Below are 17,175 nucleotides of genomic sequence, written 5' to 3'. Positions count from 1 at the left end.
ACATACACACCCTAGCAAACCACTTTTGTTTCTCATTTATTATGTAACACTCCCAAAAATGTTTAACATGTCTTTTACCCCTCATCTAACATAACTACATCAATAATTTACCTAACTATGCAGAAGTTTCCCTTAATATTTCAAAATAATATTTCAATACTATTTTGAAACATTCATCCCTTACAAATAGCATGCAAAGATCTGGTAAGTGAGGAAGAGAAAAAACAAGGGAAAACACCAAACAGCCACTTCAATGAATACTTTGTTACTTTTGAAATATTGTCAGAGCTATTACTAAACAATAACCTAATTTAGTAATCTACTAGAGTGTTTCTGACCATAATATCTATAGCCTATGAAGTAGCTCAGGAAAGCTAATGAAGCTTCAGGGGGTAGCCGAGTTGGTCTGTACTAACGTTTCTTAATTGGCCAAAAGCAGCCAATACAGAACAAAAGATGTCCACAGGAAATGTGATCTATAAAGTTGTCTCCTATTCCAAGACCAACAGAAGAGAAGGAACAGGAAAATGAGGATGCACTAGTACATTTCTTTTTCCTGGGGCTCTTACAACATCCCCTTTCTTGTTCGATTGGTTGTGTGCCCTTTTCAAGCCTCTAGGGATGGTGTTCTTTTTCACTTAACACCATCGAACTGTGTGGGTGGAGAGGGCAGGAAGAAGAGAAGGAAAGAGACAAGCAGAAGGGAAGAAACAGAGATGCAAAAAGCCCATTATCAGCACTAACGCATTACAGGACATTATACTGCCTACAGTAGAATCCTCCCTTGCTCTATGTCATATGTGGAGATTCCTAGACATTACAGCCAGACATATGCCTACAAATCCTTTCTAGGAGCGATGGGTTTGATTTATGTCCACACATCGTACCAGAAACAAGCAGCAGACTGTATCACAGACACCAGGGAGTTGTCTCCCAATACCCTCCATCGCATTTCCTCGCTTTCCACACAAAACGCAACTCAAAAGCATAAAAGCGAGATTTTTAAAAACTATTTTACAGTATTTTAAATAGACCTGACAAATTACCCCAGACACACCGCAACGCTGGGTCTCCGCGCCAGACGGACCCATCCACAGCAGCCTTGCTCAGGAACGCCTGCCCCACCGACTGCGGCGGCTGCAGCCGCAGAGCCCCGCTGCACAAGCCCAGCGGAGCCAGGGTCTCCCCGCTCACCCTGGCCAGGGAGCCAGGCGGGTGTCACTGGCGCACCCTGAAGACAGCGGCTGCCCCAGACCACCCCCGGCCCCACAGCCAGACACAAGCACCCGGCTGCGTCGGGCCAGTCCAGCTCCGGCCGGGCTGCTCGTGGGGCCGGGGGTGGCAGGGCGGCTGCAATGGGGGTGGGGGAGCCGAGAGGCCCAGGCCCAGGGGAAGCCGGGAGCGGGCGGGGGATGGAGCGGGGCACAGACAAGGGGCCGGGCACGGACGGACAGACGGGGGGGGGGGGGGAGGGGCAGGCGGGCTGGGCAGGCTCCGGGTCCCCCCGCCCCGCTCGCTCCCTGCCTGCCAGGGTGACCCTTCGCCCATCCTCGGCCGCGCCGCCCCCTCACCTCATCGCTGTGCGGGCCGCGGGGGCCTGGTAACATCCACGCTGAAGGCGGGGCGCGGTGGAGGAGCCGGAGCGGCCACCGCCTCCGCGATACAAACCATCCCCTCTCGCTGCCTCCCGAGCTACCCTAGGCGGGCGGGGAGCAAACTGTGTGTCCTCACACAGCCACCGTACTGCCGCGCAACCAACCCAATCCCTTGGCCTCCCTCCCTCGCTCGCCGCTCCCCTTAGAACTCGCCCCGCTCAGGAGACTGACGCAAACTCTAGCCAATCGCGATGCGACGATGGATACTGAGACAAAAGCTACCCGCCGCGCGTACGGCAGAGCAGCCAATCACCGCTAAACCACGCCCCCGGACTAGCAGTTCATGTGCGCACAGGACACAAGGTTGTATGACCTCCCCACTCCCTAACGAGGCTAGAGGGAAGGCAGGTTTTTGTTTAGTAGGTATAAGTGAGGGGGCCAATCAGATGCGTTCCCAGGCGAGAGGGGGTGGAGCCAAGAGTGGGCGGCACCGTGTTAATTTGCATGAAATGGGTTCCACGAAGCGGCAGTGGGGCTTTAATTCCCAGACACTTCCCCGCGCTCGCGCTCCCAGGAGCCGGCGGGACGTTGCATGTTGGGAGTTGTAGTCCGAGCGGAGCCGCAAGGCTTGCTCGGAGTCGTGGAGCGCGCTGACCCTGCCTAGGCTCTTCGGGTTCGGCTTCCAGTGTGGTCCCGACCCGTTCAGCTAGAGTGGCAGCTGCGGCAACCAATCACGCGTTTCTCCTGCTGACCAGTCCCAGCGTGGCCGCGGCAGTTCGGCTGAGAGGGGGCGGAGCTAGCGCAGCGGCGGTCCCTGCTGCAGGAGCCTGCGAGCGAGGCGGCGGTGAGGGCGGCGGAAGTCACTCACGGTTTGCCATGGCAACTGGGGCCAGCCTCGCGCTCAGAGCGACTTGAGGCGAGGGTGGGGTGTGGGGGGGGGGGGATCGCTGCTCCTGGCGGGGCTGGGAATCCGCACCGGCCTTGTGACCCCGCCCCCCTGTAGACTCCAGCCCCTCCCTGCGTTAGCGGAGACCCGGCATCGCCTCCCGCCTTCTAACGTCATGGCCCGGACTCGCCCCGCCCCTCGCCCTAAATCAGGAGCGGGGCTTAAGCCCCGCCCCCACCCCCAGTTCTCTAGGGCCGCCCGCGCTGGCGCGTCAGATTCGCTGCCCTCGGGCTTGGGGGGGGGGGGGCGGTTGGAAACCCGCTTTTATCCCCAGGGGTTGAGATTCTGCGGTAAATCCCATCATGCCGGGAGCTGGGGGGCTAATGCCAGGCCAGTGACTTACCCAGCCCAGCAGCGGGCCCTGCTACAGGTGCGCATTGCTCTGATCAGCCTCCGGGGACTTGAACAATCCAGTTCACGATGTTGTTTTATTTTCCTCCTGCCGCCTTCTCCCCCTCCCCCACCTTCGCTTATTTATTCTTGGATCTGGACTTTTAATCCTCCAGTCATCTGAAGAAATGGGCTCTGCCCACAAAAGCTCATGATCCCAGCTACATGTTTTGTTCGTCTTTAAGGTGCTACACCGGTTCGTTGCTTTTTAAGTGCTTTAAAACTCTGAAATGAGTATGATTTGACAGCATTTGTCATTACGTAATTACACTGAAAAAGGGTCTTCTTTTGCAAATATTAGTTATGTTTCAATAACTCAATAATATGAAGAGTCCCATTGAGTTCAAGGCTTTTTTATTTGAATGAAGTTTCATGTGTGATTTCACTGGGACTTTGCAGAAGTGTAGCAGAATTCCTATTTACAATGACTTGCGGGACTGGGGAAATCTGAAAAAAATAATAATTTACTATAAATAATTCCCCTAAACATAAGTGTCTTTTCCTCTGTAGAATCTAGTCTTGTTTTTCTCTAATGCCATCTTTATCCTGTATTTCTCTCATCCTTACCACTCAAGATAACTCATTTCACCAAAAGAAAGAGAAAACTTTCAGCTGTTCAATCAAGATAAAAGGCATTGCCGTGCATCTGCACTATCATAAAGATTGTGGTTAAGTTAGTTAACATACACTGACCTCACTTCAACACACATTTCTAGAACGGGCAAGTGTGATGCTTTCATACCTTGTACTAGTACTGTTATTCTGTACCTTGTATTTGTCTGTGTTAGAAACCCATCTTGCACTCATTGGATTCATCAGCAAATTTAACCTTGACTTCACTGTGAGCAGGGTTCCTTTCTAATCCTCCTGTTAATTTTTGCTCTAGATTAACAAAGATCCTTTACATCTCTGCTTCTATATCAATTTACAAGTGTTACATATATTACAGTTTGGTTATTTTAGACTTCTCTGTATACCATTTCAGCTTACTATGAAGGGTCTGTACTGTCAGCAGAATTCAACTGGAGAGGAAATTACATTTATCTTCAAGGAAAGGGTGAGTTCATATTACTGAAGAACTATTCATCCTCTTCTCAGAAAAGGGGATATGTTTGCATGTGGATCTGTTGTTAAGAATCTTTCATCTGTTTTTTTTCTTTTTCATATATGTTCTCCTAGCTGTATGTAAAACTATCCATGTGTCAGAATGCAACTGTCTTCGATCAGAATCATCAATCTACTGCATTGCGTTAGTAGTGGTGAACCAGATTGCCTGAGGCACCTGGAAGAGAGATGTAATGGGAGGGATGGTTGTAGTGCATATAAAAATCTAAAAGCAAATAACATATTAGGGATATAAGCAACTAATCGATTACTCGACTATCCGATAAGCAAAAGCTTATAGAATAGTCGACATACTAGTTGACTAGTCACTTCCCCCCCCACCTTACTGCCTCCTTCAGAAAGAGGTAGCAAGGGCGGAGTGGGGGGAAGAGTACAGCATGCTGGGGGGAGCCAGCTTAAAAGCTGGTCACCATTCACCATCCAGCATCCAGTGGTGTTCCACCTTTGAAATGTACAAGTGTCCCCACTGGGGCTTTTGTATATTTCAAAAGGTGAAACGCCATGCAGCACATCTGCCTTTGAAATCTAGCACATCCAAGCAGGCTCTTGCTACATTTCCAAGTGGAAGCGCCCTTATTGACTAATCAAGTAATCGATGGAAATTCCACCGACTATTCGATTAGTTGATTAATATAACTTTAACATCCCTAATAGCATAAAGGCAGACTTATGTCGGATCCGCAGTTACGAACGGGGTTTTTCTCGCCCTGAAGGACAGGAGCGGAGGGACGCCCAGATGCGCCGCGGTCCCGCCGCCCGCGTCCTCCGGGGCAAGAAAAGCTGCTCCGCGTCTCCCTGGTCTGCTGGGGGGGACCCCCCCCCAGCAGACCAGGGAGACGCTGAGCAAAGCCGCAGAGCACGCGGGCAGCGGGAAAGCCCAGACACGCCGCGACTGTCTTTGCTCCCCGTCTCCCTGGTCTGCTGGTCTCCAGCAGACCAGGGAGATGTGGAGCAAAGCTGCAGAGGACCCGGGCGACGGGACCGTGGTGCGTCTCGGTCCTCCGCCCGCATCTCCCTGGTCTGCTTGTGGGGGGGAGGGGGGGGGCGCAGCTAGTGCGCCCCCCCCCCCCCCCAGCAGACCAGGCTTTTCTCCGGACGCCTGTGGTAGAGCAGCTGGGGCGCTGCCGGTTGGTCCCACAGCGCCGCTCTGGGCGCTACTGGACCAACCCGGCAGCACCCCAGCTGCTCTGCCCCAGGCGTCCCCAAGTCAGCCGCTGCTGAAACTGACCAGCGCTGACTACAGGAAGCCCGAGGCAGAGTTGCTCTGCCCTGGCTTCCTGGAATCAGCGGCTGATCAGTTTCAGCAGCAGCTGACTTGGGGACACCTGGGGTTCTTAAGTTGAATCTGTATGTAAGTCGGAACTGGCGTCCAGATTCAGCCTGTTGAAACTGATCAGCGGCTGATTCCAGGAAGCCCGGGGCAGAGCAACTCTGCCTCGGGCTTCCTGTAGTCAGCCGCTGGTCAGTTTCAGCAGCGGCTGAATCTGGACGCCAGTTCCGACTTACATACAGATTCAACTTAAGAACCTACAGTCCCTATCTTGTACGTAACCCGGGGACTGCCTGTATATACAATTTTACTTGTGAATTATTTGTCTGCTTGTCTTTTTAGATTTTAAACTCTTCAGAATGTGGTCTATCACTATATGTAGTTGTACAACACTTGCTACAGTGGAGTGAATTGGTCTTGATTGGGGTCTTTAAACACTACTATAATTAAATAATCATTAAAAAAGTGAAACTTCTGTAGGAAAGGAAGTCTTCATCTAAATAGACCATCATCTAATGATGAGGATATCTTGAGGGAGCTGAGGATGCATAGAGGAATGTCAGGAACTGTGGTGGATTAGCCACTGGACGAATGGGATCCAGGCTGGGGGCTCCAGAAAAAGTCTGTTGCTAAACAGCAGAAGCCCAACGCTGCAGCCCTCACACCCTGATCCCTCCCTGGCAGCAGCAGCACCAAACAGGGTGAAGTAAGCCCTCCGTGGGCCCTGGCCCCAGGCAGAAGTCATAGGGCAGCAGGGAAAGCCCTTGTGCCACACTACACTCTCTAGCAGAAGTGCAAAGTGGGAGAAGCTCCAGTGCCCTGACCATAGCCCCCTCAGAAGCTTGAGGTATGGCGGAGGAAGTCCGAGTATCTGGACCCTTGCTGTGACCAAAAACTGGAGGAGCTTAAGTTACTTGATGTGGCCGGGGCTGACAGATTTCTTATTTCCCGTTGTGAATCCTGGTAGGGGATAGAGCTTCTTTGGTTTTGGGGCCGCAGTGGAGGGGCAAAAAGGAGCAAACACATTTGGAGGACACAAGAGGGGCAGAATGGAGAGGCCCCTGGCTGGTACAGGAGAGGGGCAGAATTGAGCCCAGGGAAGGGGCAGAAAGGGGTGGTAATGTAGGGAGGGCTTCCTGCAGAAGGAGTAGAGCAGGGACAGGCCCATAGGTGGAAGGAGTGTGTTACGTTTCCCTTCTCCACTTGCTCGAGCTTAAGGGACACCAGGAAACCTTAACCTCTGGTGAGGAAGTCTCAAGAGAGGTAGCTTGGATGAAGAGTTCAAAGTGGAGGTTCCTTTATGGGGATAACCAGCCAACATTGTAGCCTCCTGGCTCCTACTGCATTTTAAATTGCAAAGCCACGGTGCAACCCGGGACTGAGCTGTGCTGTCTTCCCAATCGAGCAATCAAACAGTTGATAAAAATTCTATCGACTACTCGATTAGTAAATTAACTACATTTTAATATCCCTGTTTTACTGTGGAAGTGCTTAACAGCCCCAATTGAGACTAAGAGCCCCACTTGGCCAGGCACAACTAGCTGCAGGACAGTGCCTGGCCCAAAAGTTTACAGGCTAAGTTAGTATATTTAAATATACATTTGCTTTATTTAGAAACTGTTTGGCTTCAGAAACAGTTAGTCTACTTTGGTCACATTTTTGGAATTGTCTTATGGCTCAGCGCTAGCTCTCTGTACTTCAGAGAGGGAGAATCTAGTTAGGTTGCTGAGCTGGCATTTTGGCAAAAAGCCTTGCAACCTAGAGCTGTGGAATGATTTCGAGTAACTCAAAGTCCAGCTTGATGGTCTTCAGAAAAAGAGGCATTAGTCAATCTAATTGATAAGCCCAGGGGGAAAGTGGCAGCCATTTGTGGGGAAAAGTTAAAGCAAAGAACATTTTAAGGAAAATCTAAATGCCCTATTGAAAGTCTTGAGATAATGAAGTCAGTGACAGAACTCCTGTTGATTTCAGTGAGGCTAGAATTCCAATCTGAAGTAATAAGGAGGACTTCTGGGTGGAATGTGAAGGAGTCAGGATGGAGCTTTTTAACATTTGAACTTTCCTATTATAATACATGCTGGCTCGCCCTTATGGAGCCTAAATTGTAATCCTTATTCATGCAGGTAATTCCTTTTACTTTCATTGGGCTACTTGCTTGTGACAATTCTCATGATTAAGAGTAGAAGGAGTGTGTCTCACACATAAATCTTAAAACATTCTAGTTTTAATAATCTCCACATCTATTCAAAATAGTTCCATTTTGCTTACTTCTTCTTCAGCTTACATTAGACAGATATAAAGGAATAGCATGCAAGTTTATAGCTGGCAAAAGAAAACCTACATTGTTTGTTATCTTAATAGTGAGGTTTATTGGTATTTAATGTTCTTAGCACAAAACACAAAAGTATGTATGATATGTTCATAACACAAAAGTACACTCAAAATTAATATCTGATTATATATACTATATAAAAATCCATTATGACCCCCAATTTCCTATTTTCCTTTCACATGATATACTTTTTCTGACTTTTTTTTAACTGTTTTGTAGGCAGGTTATTAGATTCATTGCACAAAATGTTCAAGATCTTGTGTTCATCCTGCTAACATTCTCTTGTTGTGTTACAAAGTGTAATGTCTGCAAATTTGTCCTAGGAAAACCTTCCTATTACAAGAGACTATGATGTGAAAATACAAGTTAAAGCCTGTGCTCTGAGCTGGACAGATATAAAGGTATTTCTTTAACTTTTATAGGGGCTAGGAAAACATTTCTGTTTTTCAGTTTGAAAACTACAGGCCAGATACTCAGCTGATGAAGTGGTACTATGCTGATTTATACCAGCTGAGGATTTGACCATATTATTTTAATTCATTGTTATGTTTGAGCTGCATAAGGTATATAAAATAAATGATACCTGTATTTTTGAGGAGAGATCAACTTGTCAGTTCTGAATTGTATAGAGTAATAAAATCATCCTTTCTCTTCTGGGTGATGATTCTATACAGCTCTTGTTGGTCTGACAGCTATAACTGTATATTGCTAGGGCCTAATCAAATTATGTCAATGGAGGTTGATCACGCTCACAAACACTAATGATATAGCCTTAATGTGAAAAAATCTTACTAAAACCCAAATAGGAGCCTAAGTTAATTTTTTTTTTTTTTTATATACATGCTCTGTTGTTGTTGAGTGTGTCTGGTTAGATATCTGCACTTTTAGAAATGTTAACTAATTGAAATAGGAACAAACATATACAGTTCTTAATAAAAATTTCAATGAGTAATATAGTATTTTTATTTTAATAATGGTTGGATCAAGTAACAGATTATCATCTTTAAGAAAGATCGAGCACTTTACTCTCATTATGGCTGTTAATTTATGAGTGTAGACAATAATTAAGTCCTGCCAGGAAAGTTCTAACCATTAATATGATTTAGCTTTTATCAGAAATGAAGATAAAAAAGGAATATCTACCTGTTGGGAGAGAAATTGCTGGAGTGGTGCTGGAGGGTGAGTCTACTCATGTGCAATATGATCATCTTTAAAGGAGACAAAAATAAAATGGATGTTAATTTAAGACTACTAAAAATTGTCTGACGTGTACAGACTTAGTGCCCAGAGCTAATCTTCACTTTGGCCATACGTTATTTTTGCCAAACTATTAGTGCTGTAATATAGTAAAAATTAAAACTAATGATACTTAAAGGTAAAACCTGCAAATCAGTGCTAGGATAAATTTTGCATTCAAATTTAAGGTCTTTGCTGTAGATGTTGTAGCTAACATTTTTAAAGGTGTTTGTTGCAATGACTAAGACTGGGTCTATATGTAAGTTTTGTCAGTAGAGGTATTGGTCAAGAGTGTGGTAATACCACAGTGTGACTCACCTAGGTATGCTGATAAAATCCCTAGTGCAGAGGCAGCTATGTGTACTGAAGAGTCCTATGTGTACTGTTGCTGCTGCTAATGTTATTTGGAGAAGTGATGTTCCTACACTGACAGGAGTTTTTCTATTTGTATAGGCCAGGGGTGGGCAAAAGGGCTTCCGTGAGCCAGATTCAGCCCGCCAAGTGGGATGATAATTAGGGCCTGCGGACAGGGGAGTGCACAAAGCTTTCTCCCACTTTGAAGTGCAGCGTGCTGCTCACAGGGTGGAAGGAGACATCATGCGCTCCCCCGCCCCCAAGCCCTGATTGGCCTGGGGGCAGGAGGAGTGTGCAAAGTTTCCTCCGCCCTTCTCTCTGCCCTGTGAGGAGCACATGGCACTTCAAAGTGCTGTACGCTTGCGCAGGGCGAGAGCAGCTTCACATAGCTCCCAAGCCAATTAGGACTTGGGGGTGGGGGAGAGCATGACGTCTCCTCCTGCCCTGCGATCAGCGCTTGGCACTTTGAAGTGCCACGTGCTCCTCACAGGGCAGGAGTAGGGTGGGAGGAGGCTTTGCGCACTCCCCCCGCACCCAGGCCAATCAGGGATTGGGGGTAGTGGAGCTGCACAAAGCTTCCTTTGCCCTGTCCCGGCCCTGCGCGGAGTGCACGGCACTTCAGAGTTCCACTCACTCCTCACAGAGTGGGAGGTGGCTTCCCATGCTTCCCCCACCTCAAGGCCAATCAGGGTCTGGGGGCAGGGGTATGTGTGAAGCCTCTTCCCGCCCTACCAGGGGCATGGGTGCCTGATGGGAGGAGGGGCAGGCAAAGAGGCTTCCCCACCCTGAAACCAATTATGGTCTGGAGATGGGAAAACCCAGAAGCATTCTGGCCCACCCCTTCTGGATTAGGCCCCGGCCCACCCAGGGCCACTTCAAAAATTATTGCCTACCCCTGGTATAGGCTGTGTCTACGATAGAAAACTACTTAGCTTAGCTATGCTGGCATGTCCTTAGGCCTGTTATATACTTAATGGCTACATCTAGACTGGCCCCTAATTCCGGAATAGTCATGCAAAGCAGGTAAGTCAGAATAGGGAAATCTGCGGGGGATTTAAATATCCCCTGCGGGATTTAAATAAACATGTGCGCCGCTTTTTTTCCGGCTTGGGGAAAAGCCGGAAAAAAGCGTCTAGACTGGCGCGATCCTCCGGAATAAAGCCCTTTTCCTTGAAAGTAGGAATAAGAGATCCTCCGGAAAAGGGCTTTATTCCGGAGGATCGCGCCAATCTAGACGCTTTTTTCCGGCTTTTCCCCAAGCCGGAAAAAAAGCGGCGCACATGTTTATTTAAATCCCGCGGGGGATATTTAAATCCCCCTGCGGATTTCCCTATTCTGACTTACCTGCTTTGCATAACTATTCCGGAATTAGGGGCCAGTCTAGACATAGCCATCAGGTCAATATATCTGTGTTGGTCAGGCGTATGAAAAATTTGATGGGTAAATACTTCTGTCAGTCTAGCTACTGTCCTTTCTGGAGGAGTTGACAGTAATACCGGTTCTGTTAGTGTGGGCTGCATTTACACAACTGGGTTATGCCAGCATAGGTTCAGTGATGCTGGTACAGTCTAGGGATGTGAATGTGTACTTGTGTACATGGTTAACTGATAAGTCTGCTCATTGGTTAAACCACACAGTTACATGCACACACACCCCTTGCTGCCTCTGTATCAGAGGTGGGGGCAGGCGAGAGCTGGTACACATGGGAGCCAGCATCTGCAGAGCCACCTCCCATCCCCATCGTTGCTGCCTCTAATATAGGCCTGTGAGCACCAGCTTCCACCTGCTCCCCCTCCCCATGTGTAAAGTTTCAGCAGTTACATGTTTACAGAAATAAATGTTTAGCATCCCTAATGTAGTCATCATAATGTAAATATATGCTAAAGCTAAGACAAAACAATTTTCAGGAATTCAGGATATTTCACTTTTGCCCACTTTGATGTGATGTTTAACACCTTGGTCCTGCAAACATTTATTCTTGTGCTTATACACATTTTGTGGGGTTGGAGCCTAAGTTAAATAATGTTTATATCCTGAAAATGAAACCATCTGTATTTTTGCTTAACAGATAAAATATAACCTGCCCTGCCTGAACATATTTGTTTTTGTATGCTAGTGCTAGTATGTAGTTTTCTGTCAAATACACAGTTGTTTTTCATTCTCATTATTTCATGCTTTCCCCTTCTCTTGCATGTACTTTTTTTCTTAAGTTGGAAGCAAAGTTTCCTTCTTTCAGCCAGATGATGAAGTAGTGGGTAAGTTAAAGTTTGTGTTCTTTATTATAAATTTGTTTCTTGAAATAATTCTTAAATTGTTCTTAAGGTAATAATCAGTGCTATCGCTAAAAATAGACATGTTGGTTGTGTGTTTTGTTTTTACATGTAAGTTGCAACGTAATTGAAACATTTTTATTTTGACTATAATAAACTTTCTTAAACTGAGTCCAGTTTGAAGACTTTCTGCTCTGGAAATTGTCTGACTGAGACTAGAGGGGCCTGATCCTGGTATAGATTGTCCTAGTGCCATTGACTTTATTGGAGAGAGAACATTATACACCATCTGAAAATGCACCATCTGAAAGCACCAAAATCTGCTTTAAAATCACTTGCATCCTGTTCATCATTAGAAACAATGTAATGAATAACATTCCATGTGATATAGCTGCTGTAAATACTTTGTCTCGTTAACCCAAATACAAAACTAATTTCAGACCACTGAAATTTCAGTACTTCTTCCAGCCATCCTGTTATAACTGAATGTATGAATAATAAGTACATGAATGCTGGATATTGCACCTACAGTACTTTTGTATTCATTTCATAGTTCAATTCCTTTATATTTTCTCTTCTTACCCAGCCTGCAGAAGAAGAAACAAATGTAACTTGGAGGGAACAGACACTACTGTGGACTTATTGTCAGTATGACAAGGGTTCTTCAATTTCACATAGCATTGAACAGCATTTGTCTTAAATCACTTATTTTAAAAAAATTGATTGATAAGTGATGAAATTTCAGCTCTCTCTCTCATATTATTTATAAAAATCTAGTTCTTGAAAATATGTGGTGAACTGTTAGGTATCAGAAATTTTACATTATGCGTCTCCTATATGTTTGAGAGTCTGTGTGTCAAGAACACTTCCTAAACTGTAATGCTGTGTCTATACTGTATCCCTTTTCCGTAAAAGGGATGCAAATTAGACATATTGCAATTGCAAATGAAGCGGGGATTTAAATCCCCCCCGCTTCATTAGCATAAAAATGGCTGCCGCTTTTTTCCGGCTTGGAGCTTTGCCGGAAAAAGCGCCCGTCTAGACGTGGATCTTTCGGAAAATAAAGCCTTTTCTGAAAGATCCCTTATCCCTCTTAAAATGCAGTCTAGACACAGCCTAAGAGCTGGGACCACCAAATTGAATTTACAGCTTCCTATTAACATAACTAAAAGCAAGGTCAGGGGTTTGGTTATGCCAGGAAAATGGGATGTGCCTGTAATGGTATTGCTTCTCAGAAAACCATACAGAAAAGAGAATCACCGGGCAGGTGAAAGGCACTGGCTGAGAGTGAACCTCTCCTGTCCATGACTGCCCCAGTCCCGAGCCACTCACCCCTCAGGTGCCCTTTAAGAAGGGCCTGAAGTTCTCCCTGATTCATACAGGAACACTGCTGGCTGTTCCCCTTAGTCAGAGAGTGAAGAGAAATTGCAGTTTGTTGTAATCCTCATTGTAGCTGGGGAGCACAGGGGCAGAAGAACCTGGACCTGCCCTAGCCGGGGGACATGGACCCTTCCCCCAGCTCTGCCCACTGGAGCTGCAGTGGCCATGGAGAGGTGCTTCTCACCTGGCCCCAATATGCTGCAGTGTGAGGGCTGGAATAGACCGCTCTCCGCAGGGCAGCCTGCATACTGAACCCCTCATCCCCAGTCCCACCACAGAGTAATGATTCCAATGAAACATGTACATTTTCATTTTATTTTCCAAAAACAAAAATAAATTAAGGACCTGAACAATGCTGGATAAATCCTCTAGTACTGGAATATACATGAGCACTTTATTATTATCCAGTACAAAGAAATGCATACTTCATCACACAACACTAACCCTGCCTTGCACTGTCAATATATTACAGCAGTGGCTTTCAAATGTTCTTCATAGCTCCTACAAAAGAGCCCAAAAAATCATCACTTGCCCCAAATCTCCCAATCCTTGTATTTCCAGAAAAGCAGAAGAAATTGTTGTGCACAACTAAATAACAATAATTGCCAAAAACAAAATTGAAGGTACCTACCTAACTCACAAAGCAATTTTATTCTATGTTTCTGACTAAAATAAAAACTGTGGGAATTGCTAAGCAAAGTAGAAAATTATAAAAGCCTGATCTGATGTAAGTACTGTAGGGAAAGTTTACTTTAATTGCTAACAGCCAGAGGAAAACAAAGGTAACAGTATTTGAAGTGCAGTTGATTGTTGGAGTTTTCTTTTTCCATTACATTGTTTTCTTTCAGTTCATACCAAAGGGATTTTAAATAAATATGTTCATTTTTTAAAGTGCAACGAACACTAAATCACTTTAGCTATCTTGTAAGCAAAGCAATAATATGACATCTTTGAAACATTGCTTTTTAAGTGCTTGTGAACATTAGGGATGTGAAAGTGTAACCGTGTACACCGTTAACCAATGAGCTTGGGATCACTGGTTAACTTTCACAGTTACACGTGGGCTCCCAGTACACGTGGGGCTCCCTGCCAGCCCCACCCCTGTGCTGCTGCCTCTATATTAGAGGCAACAGCACAGGAGGCAAGCAGGAGCTGACTGATGCCCCGCATGTGACCATATAATTGCTGAAATTTTCCACAGTTACTGGGTTACATCATTAAGTGCATATTAACAACCCTAGTGAGCATTAGAGAGCATTAGAAAAATAAATATCAGGAGAAAATATTAGATAATGTTTAACAGTAGGGCAGTAATATAATAAGGTTGAATGTACTAAGAAATGAAGGTGTATCATTCATTTCCCCTATTCTTAAGTGTGTTATCCATTTAGAATACAGGTTGAACCTCACAAATCCAGGTCTCTCTGGTCTGGCAACATCCATGGTTCGGCAGGCCACAGATGCTGCTGGACCAAAGAGCCCTGGAGGTAGGAGCATATGGGGAGCCCCTACCTTGGGAAGCCATTACTTGGCCAGGAGCATATGGGGAGCCCCTACCTTGGCCGGGGAATCTCTAGCATAAGCAGGGCCAGGTGCCCACAGCCAGCAGCATATGTTTCTATTGGTGATGAACATCTGCACATGCCTCACTGCACATGCCAAAATTTATTCTGCACGTGGTTGGAAAAAATTAGAGGGAACATTGGTGACCAGGGAGTCCTGGCCCCAGCTGGGGCACCCCTGGCTGCAGTAAGGCTGTCTGTGGCCAGGCTACCCCAGCCAGGAATCTCAGCAAACCCCAGCTGGGCAGCGGGGCGAAGGTGACTGGGCAGCCTCTGCCAGGGAACCCCCTGACTAATGTGCAGCTGGTGGAGGAGGGCAGCCAGAATCCCCAGCAGCAGTGAGGCAGCCCTAGCAGTGGGGTGGGCCAGCTGGGCGCCTCAGCTGGCGAACCCCTGTCAGTAGCAGCCAAGCAGTCCCTGCCTGGAAACCTGGAGACCATGGAACAGCAGGCGGGCAGCAAGGTAGAGAGCCATGTTGGGCAGGTCTGTGGGGGGCCAGCAGCAGGGCAGAGAGCCCCAAGGAGAGGAGCCTTGAAGCGGTGCAGCCAGCAGGGGAATGCTGATATTCCCCTGGTCCAGCAAACTCCCTGGTCCGGGATACCTCAGGTCCCAAGGGTGCTGCACCAAGGAGGCCCAACCTGTAGAAGCTTAGACAGAAGGAGCTGTCTATTCATAACTGTAGAATGCCTGGAACTCTTTTGAGCCCTCTGTAAAATAATAAGGTGAAGAAAAAGAACCAATTCGTATTGGCTTACAAAACACATGTGTATAAATCAATGCACCAACATGAAATTAAGGACTAATTAACAGTGTGAAAAGTTCTGACAATAACATTGGACATATTCATTATGGGCCAAGTTCTTAAAGATACTGAGGCCCCATAGTTCTTTCCTCGAAGTTTAAAATATGAGATTCAGCCTTTTCAGTCTGATGAGCACTCTCTGCTTCCATTGATTTCAAAATCTATGAGACCCATTTCTGATATGGTGTAACTATATGAAGTTTAGGAGATTGTACCTATTAACAGCAGCTCTAAATTTGTCTCTCCTTTTTAACATCAAAAATACATATATGAAGGTCAACTTTGTTACAGTTCTAAAAGATGCATGATGAAATTTTTTCAATAAAAGTTAGCTCATCATGTATAATTCAAGCAACCTTTTGCTCTCAAATCAGAGAAGGTATTCTTTAAGTTCAAACAGTGTTAAGTGATGAAGGTTTTTTCAGATATTACCATGGTTTTAAGATGTTTTTAACAAAAAGAATGCTAACTAGATTTTTAATATTAAAAGTTTGAAATCAAATATGCCCATCACTGGATTATTTTAAATCTTAAAATCTTAGCGTTTATACTTGGAAGAGGACTTCCTCCTTTATCTTTTTAATTTGATTGAATTTTTCATGTGAAAGTAAGAGACTATGACAGTAACTCGATTGTAGGTAAAGGATGTATGTATAGTATTACAGAGAGAAATAGAATGTTCTGTTAGCCATCTCTTGAGAGCAGTAGTTATCTTAATTGTAAGTTCAAGAATGGTAGTTTGGCCTTTTATTAAATAAATGGGAATTGTGAAAGGAGGATTTTAGGCAGGTACTAAACCTGAGCAATATTTAATTAGAGAACTGTCTTGATAGTGAGCTGCAGTCATGTACAAGCACCACAGCTGAAGGCTTATGTGAAAACAGATTCTTGCATATAGACTAAATATTAATACCTACCCATCAACAGAAACGTGTAGTGAATTGATGTTGTTGCCCCATATACACAATGCTTCAATATCTGATCTTATCTGGGCCTACCTGTCATCTGAGATCTTTCCTTTCTGTAATCCATTCTTAATGCATTCAGAGTGGAAAGAGAAATACTTATCCAGAGACATCGCAGAACCAGATAGACAACATGGGAGCAGTGTGAGGTAAACTCATGCATGAGCAGATGAAGAACTAAAGTACCAATAGCAGAATACCACTTTCTCTTCAAGAAAAAAAATGTTGGAGTACCACTTTGAACACATGTGGAACTATAGAATCATTGGTCCTTACCTCAAACATTGTAATAATCCAGGCTGTTTTCAACTGCAGTATATAAAATGAGAAAAGAGGAGCTGTGTTTTAAACAAAGTTGTACTAATTGTTCAGCTGCAAACACTCAACTCATTTTATCTGTAATATACACCTGCATTGAATTGAAGTTCTTAGGTTTTTTTGTTTTGTTCAAAATTTTCAGGAATCTTGCCCCTTGATTCAGAAGAGTCCGGTCTCTGTGAAATTGCTCTAGTTCATGAACATTATTTGGGTAAGTAGAATGTCATTTGTAAATATTTAAAATTATTACAGATATAAAATCCAAAGGAATCTTTCTCATAGTCAGCCAGTGCTTGGAACCTCCCGCCCTGCAAGGGGCTCAGCATTTAAAGTGCTGTGCAGTTGGCAGTTGACTCTAAGCACAATGCTCCCATGCAGGGTAGGGATAGAGAGCGAGAGACTTCACGTGCTCCCCCTCTCCAGGCCCTGATTGACCTGGGGGCAGCATGCAAAGTCTCCTCCCACTGCGTGGGTAACTAGAGGGAACTGCCAACGTGGTTCTCTCTGGGTGGGCAAAGACTTTGCACACTCCCCCACCCCTAGACCAATCAGGGTCTGTGGCTGCAGAAGCATAGAAGTATCCTGGCTCTGCCCCTTTCACCTGAGGCCCTGTCCTTTCCGGGGTGGTCC

General features: G+C 45.6%; 2 protein-coding genes across 11 annotated transcripts in view; one reads left to right on the top strand and one right to left on the bottom strand.

The window, feature by feature from the left end:
- ITSN1 (intersectin 1) overlaps window positions 1-1,883 on the bottom strand; it is a 190,614-nt gene extending 188,731 nt beyond the window's left edge. The window contains exon 1 of one of the 5 annotated variants that reach the window (XM_075911169.2): window positions 1,572-1,883. The gene's annotated coding sequence lies outside the window, so the exon portion shown is untranslated. Of the gene's footprint in view, window positions 1-1,046; window positions 1,428-1,571 lie in introns of those variants that run through there. The other 4 variants (XM_075911141.2, XM_075911179.2, XM_075911161.2 and 1 more) reach the window with 4 other exon arrangements.
- Window positions 1,884-1,969: 86 nt separating this feature from the next.
- The window catches only part of CRYZL1 (crystallin zeta like 1), a 33,319-nt gene continuing 18,113 nt past the window's right edge, over window positions 1,970-17,175 (top strand). Inside the window, exons 1-7 of one of the 6 annotated variants that reach the window (XM_075911280.2) lie at window positions 2,053-2,464; window positions 3,058-3,116; window positions 3,917-3,988; window positions 7,982-8,059; window positions 8,765-8,837; window positions 11,459-11,503; window positions 16,688-16,756. In XM_075911280.2, the coding sequence (XP_075767395.1) occupies window positions 3,923-3,988; window positions 7,982-8,059; window positions 8,765-8,837; window positions 11,459-11,503; window positions 16,688-16,756 (331 nt within the window). In that variant the 5' untranslated portion in view covers window positions 2,053-2,464; window positions 3,058-3,116; window positions 3,917-3,922. Of the gene's footprint in view, window positions 2,015-2,052; window positions 2,465-2,508; window positions 2,912-3,057; window positions 3,128-3,916; window positions 3,989-7,981; window positions 8,060-8,764; window positions 8,838-11,458; window positions 11,504-16,687; window positions 16,757-17,175 lie in introns of those variants that run through there. The other 5 variants (XM_006126020.3, XM_006126022.4, XM_006126021.4 and 2 more) reach the window with 5 other exon arrangements.

This window comes from Pelodiscus sinensis, chromosome 1, assembly GCF_052426305.1.
Source record: "Pelodiscus sinensis isolate ZL-2025 chromosome 1, ASM5242630v1, whole genome shotgun sequence".
Lineage (NCBI taxonomy): Eukaryota > Metazoa > Chordata > Testudines > Trionychidae > Pelodiscus > Pelodiscus sinensis.
This window is presented reverse-complemented; position numbering and strand designations above follow the sequence as displayed.